This window comes from Arachis ipaensis, chromosome B8 (assembly GCF_059453495.1).
Source record: "Arachis ipaensis isolate K30076 ecotype BB chromosome B8, ASM5945349v1, whole genome shotgun sequence".
Lineage (NCBI taxonomy): Eukaryota > Viridiplantae > Streptophyta > Magnoliopsida > Fabales > Fabaceae > Arachis > Arachis ipaensis.
In genome coordinates, this window is record NC_142443.1 from 11,009,939 (window position 1) to 11,020,936 (window position 10,998).

Below are 10,998 nucleotides of genomic sequence, written 5' to 3' on the forward strand. Positions count from 1 at the left end.
GTAAAAATAATAAATATAGGTGTAAATGAGATGTTTATTGTGTGTAAAATCTATGTAATATATAAGTACAAATTATTGCTGGTTAAGTACGGGCCAAAAATGATAATACTTATTGGTCATGTAGCATTACTTTTATTAAAAAATTTTATAATAGATTCTATTAATAATATTTATCTTCTCACTTTTTAAATTCACTAAAGCTAGTATCTATAAATCTTAAATTCATAATGTCATACCTAGAATAATTTATTTAAATAAACTAGTTAAAAATTAATAATATCATATTGTATTAAAAATGGAAGCATCGTAATTTTTTCCTCTCAATATTTATATTTTTTTATCCTTAAATAATGTTAATTGTTTTACTATAGATAATTATTGAATTTTTTTTCTAATTTTATTCTTATTCAAATTTAAATTTTGAGACTTCCATGTTTTTAAAAGCGACTGTATTAGCAGATCCCAAATATAAAAAATAAAGTGAATTATACATATAAAATAAAGTATATATTATAACTTTTTGCTTTGAATATACCAAAATTTTCTAATATTTAATTTAATTATATTTTATTTTTAACTCTAAAATAAATTTTAATTTGATCTTGCAATAATATCTATTTTTATAATACATAATTATTCGATTAATTTTTTAATTACATCTAAATAAATTACACTTAATCTTGTTACTCTAATTCTAAATATATATTTTTTAAAATTTTATTCTTAATCACATTACTTTCTTTTTAAGTAAATTTAAATTCGAATAAGAATAAAATTAGAAAAAAATTCAATAATAATCTATTGTAAAACAATTAACATTATTTAAGGATAAAAAAATATAAATATTGAGAGGACAAAATTATGATGCTTCCATTTTTAATACAATCTAGTACTATTGATTTTCAACTAGTTCATTTAAATAAATTATCCTAGATATGACATTATGAATTTAAGATTTACAGATACTAGTTTTAGTGAATTCAAAAAGTGGAAAGATAAATATTATTAATAGAATCTATTATAAAGATTTTTAATAAAAGTAATGCTACATGGTCAATAAGTATTATCATTTTTGGCCCGTACTTAATCAGTAATAATTTGTACTCATATATTACATAGATTTTACACACAATAAACATCTAATTTATATCTATATTTATTATTTTCACTCAAATTTTTCAAAATTTATACACATGAATTAATAAAATTTATCTGTTAAATATAATTTAATATTTATGTTGCTCAAAAAATGACCAAAAATACTAAAAATTGTTAATCCCAATAATTTTTCTTTTAATAATAATAATAATAATAATAATAATAATAATAATAATAATAATAATAATAATGTTTAATAGTTATTTTTATTAAAATAATATTTCATTATAAAATTTAAACACTTTATAAATTTATTCTCTCATATAATCCATGCTACAAATATATTAATAGCAAGAATTTATATAAATGTCCCATTATTTTGTTCTTTTTCTTTTTCCCTTATATTACCGTTATTTATTAATAATTCAGGAGGTTTTGTTGACCATCATTATAATGGATTTTTAGTTTTGGGTATTATTCATTCAAAAATGATTAATAAGACTTTTTTTTTTTCTACAAAAGACCCATCTTTTTTGTCCTGCAATAATTACTAGCATTTATAACAATCAATCCCACCAAAACCTACATGCTTCTTTTCATATGTCATCTGTTTATAGAATAGTCAAATCTTGGCCATTCTTAGTTATGGTAACCTTGGCCACCAGAGAACTTCCCATATATATATATGGTAAAAAACGGAAATAAGCCAAGGGTGGAAAGAAATGACATGAATCAGCCAAACTGAAAATTGCTTCATGAATGAGCTAAAGCACATTATTATATAATTTGAACCAGCTTGATTCGAATTACAATAACACATAATTCGAACCAGGATAGCTCGAATAATGATGGAACATGTGATGAATGTAATTCGAACTGGGCTGGTTCGAATTACACAGGTTTTCTCTATATAAGGAGTTCGAATCAGCCTCATTCTAACTACGTTTCCATTCTCATACCTCACCAAATCCCAGAGAAAACGACCCAGATTTAATCCGACAAAGACTCGAACAGAATACTCAGCCAATGGGGGACGATCCGGAAAGGCTATATCGGTTGGACGGAGTTGCTCATATAGCCGGGGTCATCAACGACGAGGTTAGTTGATAGAAAACTTTGTGCTAGCGGTTTATCCTAGTGGTATTGCAAGTGGTTTATTTGAGAGATTTTGCATGCGGTTTAGTTGGTGGTTTTTGTTAGTGGTTTTTGTTAGTTGTTTAGCATGCGGTTTTAGTTGGTGGTTTAGTTGGTGGTTTATGTTAGTGGTTTTATGTTAGTGGTTTTGTATGCGATTTTGTTGATGGTTTATGTTGGCGGTTTATTTTGGTGGTATTGGAAGTGGTTTATTATGTGATTTTGTGTGCGGTTTATGATAGTAGTTTTGCATGTGGTTTTCGTAAGTGGATTTGTATGCGGTTTATATTAGCGGTTTGAGCATGTGGTTTTGCAGCTGGTTTGTTATATTGGTTTTGCATGTAGATTCTGTTAGTGGTTTCTATTAGTGGTTTCTGGTGTTGGTTATTTTTGTCACTAGTTTTCTACGTGGTTCTAATAATGCGGTGCATGTAATGCGCAGCCACAGCGATACATCAGGAGCATGCGGCGGCAGCAGGGCATGCGACTTGATGAGCGGTATGTTCCGTACTTGCAGATGGCCGGATTATACCATCTTGCGAGGCTGAACGATAGATGGTTCCGATTAGATGAGCCCCTTGTCAGTGCCTTCGTCGAGCGGTGGCGTCTGGAGACGCACACCTTCCATATGCCGTTCAGAGAGTGCACGATCACACTTCAGGAAGTGGCGTACCAGTTGGGGTTGCCAGTGGACGGGCGTTATGTCAGCGGTTGCCTTACAGATTTCCAGATATACATCCAAGGTGGCCGTCCAGCTTGGGTGTGGTTCGAGGAGTTGCTTAGAGTGATTCCTCCTCCGAGCCAGGTTCAGAAGTTCGCAGTAAACTGCACCTGGTTCCAGGAGACTTTTGGAGAGTGCCCTGAGGGAGCCGATGAGGAGACTGTGAGACGCTTTGCTCGTGCGTACATCATGATGTTGTTGGGCACTCAACTGTTTGCCGACAAGTCCGGCAACCGCATTCACATCAGATGGCTTCCCTACGTAGCTAGGCTTGAGGAGATGGGGACCTACAGCTGGGGGTCTGCAGCACTGGCATAGTTGTACCGGTGCATGTGCCGAGTGGCGAACAGACATGTGGTCAAGTTAGCGGGCCCACTTCAGCTACTTCAGTCTTGGATCTTCTGACGCTTTCCTAGGTTTAGGCCTGCCGGGTATGATATGTGCAGCTGGCCGTTGGCCTCGGGGTACTTTAGTCAGGCTTCTATATTTCAATTTAACATAGCTAAGTCCATGTACGCTTCTAAGTCCATACTTGCCATACAGATGGGTGCCGTCAATACTAACCAACGGCTTGCAATGACGGAATGCCTCGATACACAGTGGAAACGTCCAGAACAGTCTGTGAAAATAAGCTTGAGACTCGTCCAGCTGTCCACCAACTCGAACAGAGCTCGTCCTAAGGACTGCAACAGTACCAGGCATCATCAACTGGACTCCCAACACCCACCTAGGGAGCTCGTTGTACGACTCATCCCAGTCACCATAGATGAGGGCAATAGCCTTCTACTTCGCCAACCAGACTCTCCTGTACGTCGGCCTAAACCCAAAGTGTGCGGCCGTGGCATTTAGGAGAACCTTGATGCTGATGGATGCATCAGCCCTAACCATTGGCATAATGAATGCCGATATGACATGATAATCCAAACTCTTGTGGTCGCTGGAGATGGAGGTGGCAAGACAGGTATGAGGTCCATTGTACCATTTGACCTCCCAAATGCCCTTGCGCTGCCGGAGACTCAGCCGAATCAACCATGTGCACCCATTCCCGAACTCAGAACACTTGCCCACATACCGGCGATAGTCAGACTCCACTATCTTGTACTGTAACCCTCAGCGGATGCTGTAAGTCTTCACACTTAACAGGACTTCATCTTTATCCTGAAATTGCTGACCAACCTGGAACTCTGTCAGACCAGCAGTCCCTTCCGCATGTCTAGCTCCAAATCCAGCAGGCTGCCTAGAAACCCCCTCTTGCCTCATGGCATCCAAGTCCAAAGAGGAAAAATGTGGTGGATACTGCTGTGTACCAAAGCTAGAACCACTTCCCGCCCCGGCAGGCTCACTCGCTCCAATATCATCGCCACTGTCATCATCAATCATATCCGGCTCGACATCATCGTCCTCTGGATCACCCAACAATCCCTCTCCAACCCCAGGCGGTGCAGCACACTGTAAAGAGGTCGGCAGAAATTTTCCTGTTCTGACCTTGTCCCCTACACTGCCGTTGAGATCAACAGCGAACGAAGGGGAGACGACAAGTTGGACGGGTGGCTCGTACGCAGGGACGAAAGAAGAAGCAACGGCAGGTCTGGAGCTAGAACCGGCTGCCGTGGCTAAAGTGGTGGTATTCCGGTTCGAACCCCCTGAGCTGGATACCACATCAACCAACTTTGCCAACAGTTCGGGTGTCCTCACTTCTGGAAACTGCCGGCGACAATGAAACATGACCTGCAAGTCCTCATCACTCCCGATCGTGAAACAATCATACTTCACGGTTTCCTAGAGCACCGTGATTGGAATACGATAGAAAAACTTCTTAACCCGCTTCGCACATTCTAGACCAAGTTTCAGCAGTACAGACCTAACAAGGTCATCATAGCTCGTCGTAGGCCTCACGATAATACAGAGAGGATCCTTATCGGTGAACTTCACACCGGAACGAGTTTTCCTCTTAATCGATCCTCTATGGTGAACCAACACTACAAAACTCTCCTCACTAGCCATCTTACCCCCTCTAATGAGAGCAACTCACGTTTACAACCATATATATACAGGTCTGGTGCTCACTAATTCGAACCAGCCTAGTTCAAAATATGGTTTGTGTAATTCGAACCAACTTGGTTCGAATTACTTTGGGAAGCTTCCACTCATATAATTCGAACTCATCTAGTTCGAATTATGTATGTTCTTAGTTCGAACCAAGCTGGTTCGAATTAGTCTGAATTTCGCTAAATAATTCGAGTTGATTCGGTTCGAATTATATACAAATGCAATTCGAACTAAGCTGGTTCGAATTGCATAGAGAAGTACTTTGGTTGATTGATAAAACAATTTTCAACTTGGCGGATTTACGTAATTTCTGGCCTCCCTTAACTTATTTCTGTTTTTTACCCATATATATATATATATATATATATATATATATATATATATATATATATATAAAATAAACTACAATAACATAAAATATTAATTAGTATTTTAAGTATTTTTAATGTGCTTTTTAACTTTGTAAAGTATTTAAAACAATATTGTTTTAATAAATAATAATATATAATACTTTTTAAACTCATTTAAAATTATAAATTAAGCATGACACTGAACATGTTGATATAAGATAATATTTAAATATATTCAATTATATCAAAAAAATATTTTTATATTTTTTATTAAAATATAATTAAACACAAAAAATATACATATTAAACAAATATAAAATGAGTATTATCTTTAAAATATATTTGATACGCAACAATAATAATTTATGTTGGTGTTGTATTAACTGTTTAATTCACCACATTTTGGAGCATATAACGACAAGAGATAGTTTTAGTTGCCTGTTATTTAATTGCATGCACCCAAAAAGAACTTTGTAATAACAGTATGCTTTGCATAAAATAATTCATTCCAAGAAGCGAGGATGGCAATAATAATATCTCTTTAGGCCGATCTTTTCCGTTTTAATTAATATTTTCTGAAAGTAATGTCTATTCCAAATCTGGCATTGAAACAAGCATGGCGCTGCTCGAAAGTAAAGCAAAAAGTAACAAAGATGAGTGGTGAGTGGTGACAGTGACAGGGACAGTGACACTTGTTTCTTTGTCATGCTTAGTGAATAGTGAATTAATGATCACTGATTATAGGCATAGATGGACTCACAAGTTCCTAAACTGGCAGCAAGAATATTAAATAGATTGGGCCTAATCCATACTAATAAATAATCGGAATCATGGGCTAAATTTTGGGTCCAAATGACCATAACATACGAAATTGGTCACTACTCACGATAAAAACTATTAACTTGATTAAATGGTTCGAATATAATTTTATTAGTTAAAAACAAATTTTAAATAAAATTTTGATTCACAAAGAATTAGCCTTTGGCTGTAGAGTTAGCAATGAGTAGGGTAGGATAGGGTTTGGATTTTACTTTAATCTTATTCGCAGATTGAAAATTTTTTTAAAATTTTACCATACCTTGTCCGCGAGTTGAGAATTTTTCAATTCTAACTCTACCCGCATCTTAAAGTTCTAAACCCTACCCTACCTGATCTTACCCGCAGAAAAATAAAAAAATTTTAAGTAAATATAAAATTCAACTATTCTAAATTTTATATATATTAATAAAATAGAAAATAAAAAACTAACTTCAAATTAAAATTAAAAATAATAAAATCTTAAAAAAATTTAATATAAAATTACAAATAATATGATTATCGATTAGTTTAGTAGTTATTTTAAGTTTTATACGAGAATAATTGTGGGTTCAATGCTTACCAGGTAGGATAGGATATATTCTGAATTCGTACCCTACTCTATTCGCATGCGAACTTATACCGTACCCTACCTTACTTGCAGTAAGTAGAATAAATAATTTTATTCGAATGAGTTGGTCCGGAGTGAATATCCGCCGTTAGAATATAGATGGCCAGCTCTATTGACTTGTTAATACTATGAGGAAAAATATTACTTTTTTTAATGTTAAACATTTATATATACAATAAGATTGATAGTTCTTTCAAGGTAAGAAGTATTTAGAAACGAGGCTTCTAGAATGAAAAAGTCATCAAAATGAAATTGAGCAAGAAATTTGAGTAAATTATTGTTAAATTTTTGACATTGTATTTTGTAGGCACGCATTTGACACGTGAATTGAAGGGTGAAGTCGGTGTTAACTGTTAAGCATGAAACGGGTGGCTGTGGCGCCACAACAAAACACACATCAAACACATTCACACCTTCTTCGCTTTGCGTGCTCCTCTTTCAACACTGAACAGAGTGTTCCACACGATACTAACTCAAACCCCTCTCTCTCCATGGCTTCTTCTTCTTCTTCTTTCTCTTCTCTATGCAGCTTCCTTCCCCTCACTCCAACCTCCACCTTCACCAAACCACCCAAGCTCCCTTACCTTACTGCACCTCCTACACTCTCTCCCCAGCTCCCAAAACCATGTCGTTTCGCCACCTCCGTCACCAAGGATCGCGAGGTAGTCGTCGTCAAGGACAACCAATTGGAAGAGAAACGATCACGTTTCGATGATGCTGATCCTGATCGCCTCCTTAGCAGAGCCATCAACACTGCCCTCGTTTTGGGATTCGGAACTTTTGCTGTCTCCAAATTGCTCACTATTGACCATGATTACTGGCATGTTAGTAATATCTTCCATATTTCACTGCAAAGTTTCCTCTTTTTTTTTTTTTTTTTTTTTTTTTTGCTCATAAATTATAATTCTTAACAAAAAAGGAGGAGAGGGATTGTTACTGTTATAGATAGAAATAAACCAAATAAATATCTATAGGTGAGGTTTCAGTAGTTTAGGTAGGGTTTTGTTTATGATTATGACCCAAATTAAAGGTTATATGTCTTTTAAGCTCATTAGTTAGTTAGCAAATTCTCACTAATTTTGAGTCAGACAAGAAAATTGTTAGCCAATTACTCAGTTAGCCATTATTTTCCTTTTTCTTTAGCTTTAGCTTAATTTATTCATAACCGAACTTCATTGGATTCTTTTTAATGAAAAATGCATATTGTTTGAATATGCATTCTCTATGATATTGGATTAGCAAAATTAAAGTTGGTGACTTCAGTAATTGATAGTTTCATGCTTGAAAGAAAGATTAGGAAGAGGGTTATAGTATATAGTAACTTAAAGAGAGAAAGCTACAGTGTGATTTTGTATACTATATTGAAGAAGTTGAAACTTGAAAGCTAATTAGGGTGTGCTATTATTCAGGGTTGGACCCTTTATGAGATACTAAGGTATGTCCCTGAACACAATTGGGTTGCTTATGAGCAAGCTCTCAAGTCGAACCCTGTTTTGGCGAAGATGGCAATAAGTGGAGTTGTCTATTCAATTGGAGACTGGATTGCTCAGGTTTGTTTTTCACTCGCAATAAGGAGAAATATTCACATGCTTCTGAAGTACATTTCATTTGTACCCATCTTGGAAGTATTGTTTTCATTAACTCTTAAGATGCTTTTAATCAAAATATGCAGTGCTATGAAGGAAAGCCTCTATTTGAGTTTGATCGGACGCGATTATTCAGATCAGGTCTAGCTGGGTTTACTCTCCATGGATCTCTTTCTCACTATTACTACCAACTTTGTGAGGTGAGGTGATTGTTGTGCTCATTTGGGGTTGAAACTTTTACTCATGAGTAATATACTGTCAATGGCTGATACTATTTACCTTGTTTCAGTCTCTTTTTCCTTTCCAAGAATGGTGGGTTGTCCCTGCAAAAGTTGCCTTTGACCAAACTGTGTGGGCAGCAATTTGGAACAGCATATACTTTGTGGTTTTGGGTTTGTTGCGGTTCGAATCTATAAATAACATATATGGTGAACTGAAGTCAACATTTTGGCCCATGCTCACGGTAAGCAGCCAATTCCTTTGTTTCTTTGTGCTAGCTATTTTCAGTTTTTATGTGTAATACCCTGCCACTTTCATTGAGGAACACCAAAAGCCTCTCATTAATTTTTTCAAATAAAATGCTTATCTATATCCACTTGTGAATGATGAATTCGTTTAAAGTATCATAATAGAACAAATAGTTCAAGGGTGAAGAAGAACTATAGTGAATGATTGCATATTCAAATACTCTAGGCCTGTTCAGTTTGCAAAATTTCTTTTGTTTGGATGACTGAATTTTCTCTGTGGTGTGTGATGAAATGAACTTCACAAAGCTGTAATATGTATGCTTGACAGGCAGGATGGAAGCTTTGGCCTTTTGCCCATCTGATCACTTATGGTGTGATTCCTCTCGAGCAAAGGCTTCTTTGGGTCGATTGTGTTGAGCTCATCTGGGTCACGATACTTTCAACGTAAGCTTCTCTTGATTTATTTTATCTATATTACTTACTAATTTTGCCACAAGCAGCAGCAAATCAGCAATATACTTTTGGATGTTTGGTTATGTCATATTCTCATGTGACTTATTCTGGGGTAACGGTCTTGGTATTTCATGCATGCATGATGCTATGAATAGGATAGAAAATGTGATAGATATAATAATAAAATTATCATTTGCAGCATCATTATACTTAAACATTTATTTATTTGTTTAGTTATTCAAATGAGAAATCAGCAGCCCGAACATCGGACGGTGCATCCTCAGAAACAAAGTCATCTACATTAAGCCACAAGTCCAATAAGGTAAGATATTCCGAGGTTTCATGTTTCTCCTACCTTGATTCTGTACTGCTGAGAAAGATTTGGTAAATCATTCATCCAAATGGAGACATATTATTGAAGTGTAAAGTTCCAACTCTTAAGAAGAGAAGTCATCAGTGTTCTACATCAAACATTATTCAGCTAATGACTGCTTGTTTCTGCCAGGAGTAGGCAAGTTGGAAATAGGGAGGGGGACAGAATATTCAGGTTCATAACAGTTACAACTTACAAGAGTAATCAACCTTGTGAAAAGCTCTTAATTTGAAGACTCATGAGTTAAAGGTCCAATTGAAGGACCTTAGAAACTTGAGGTTGGTATCTATCTGCTGCCCATACAGGATACAGTTCTATACAAAGGCGGTGCATCCTTCCATTTAGTAGTTGGTGTATAGATTATAGGTGATTGTATATATAAATATATTTACAAGTAAAGTCTATCACGGTGCTGGAGATTGACAGAAAAAAGGCCCCTTTAATCAATTTGCAGCTGCTTTAGTCCATGGGCGATGCAGTATCTCTTATGGTAATGAATGTATCGGTAAAATTGATTTTGACATTTGTTGTGCTAGTATAGAGCCGGTTCCTTTATCTCTTTCTGCTGATTCTTATCTTTGAACGAAGATAAACAAACATCCTTGATATCCACCGTTCCAATTTGCTAGAAATTGAAAATTTATCTATATATTACTAATTTTACAATCAAAATGTGTTGCGAATTACTTTTTTATTATAATTGAAATCAAATTTTCCCTTCAAAATTAAATAATTTTTCCCTTTTTCCTCTCCCATTCTGTATATCTCTTATTCTTTCATATACTTTATCTTCCAGTTTTTCTTATATATCATTATCAATGACTAATTACAAATTTGACAATCAAAATTTATAATATGATATTTTTTAATTATATTAAAATTAAATTAAAATATTGAAATTGAAATATAACTACATTATAGATTATTAACTAATTTAATAACCAAAATGTGTCACATGTAATATAACACTCTCTTATTAAAATTGAGAGAAAATATTTTTCTCTAGAATTAATAAACTCTCTTTCTATATTTTTTCATCTACCTCTCTTTTTCTATTTTTCTCCACCTTTCACATTCTATATATAATTTATATTTATATTAATAATTTAACAAATCAAAATATGTCACTAGGCATTTTTTATTACAACTAAAATAAATTTTTTTCTCATTCTTCTTCTTTATCTTTATTTTTTTCTCTTTCATTATCTATTTTCCTCTACTTTTCTATTCTACAAAAAATAAAATTATCAAAATAATATAATTCAAATAAAAATTATTATTATTATATATATATTTTTTAGTTTTAAATCTTCTCCACTTATCTTTTTAATTTATATTTTC

At 34.4% G+C, this 10,998-nt stretch overlaps 1 protein-coding gene across 2 annotated transcripts; it reads left to right on the forward strand.

The window, feature by feature from the left end:
• The first annotated feature begins 7,054 nt into the window (after positions 1 to 7,054).
• LOC107614062 (uncharacterized) lies at positions 7,055 to 10,216 on the forward strand. 2 transcript variants are annotated; one of them, XM_016316289.3, is made up of 7 exons: positions 7,055 to 7,602; positions 8,188 to 8,328; positions 8,451 to 8,564; positions 8,654 to 8,827; positions 9,160 to 9,275; positions 9,519 to 9,606; positions 9,790 to 10,216. In XM_016316289.3, the coding sequence occupies exons 1-7, from the start codon at positions 7,138 to 7,140 to the stop codon at positions 9,793 to 9,795; spliced, it is 1,104 nt and encodes a 367-aa protein (XP_016171775.1). In that variant the 5' UTR covers positions 7,055 to 7,137; the 3' UTR covers positions 9,796 to 10,216. The 2 variants fall into 2 exon arrangements, with proteins under 2 accessions (XP_016171775.1, XP_088352347.1); XM_088496221.1 differs by having other exon boundaries at positions 7,086 to 7,602; positions 9,519 to 9,621; positions 9,815 to 10,025.
• Positions 10,217 to 10,998: the final 782 nt, after the last annotated feature.

What these genes read in the sequence shown, in the direction of transcription:
- LOC107614062 (XM_088496221.1), top strand. Translation starts at nt 7,138, where the DNA reads ATGAAACGGGTGGCTGTGGCGCCACAACAAAACACACATCAAACACAT. An exon ending in TTGACCATGATTACTGGCAT is followed by an intron (nt 7,603 to 8,187) that starts GTTAGTAATATC and finishes GCTATTATTCAG; the next exon opens with GGTTGGACCCTTTATGAGAT. An exon ending in CATTTTGGCCCATGCTCACG is followed by an intron (nt 8,828 to 9,159) that starts GTAAGCAGCCAA and finishes TATGCTTGACAG; the next exon opens with GCAGGATGGAAGCTTTGGCC.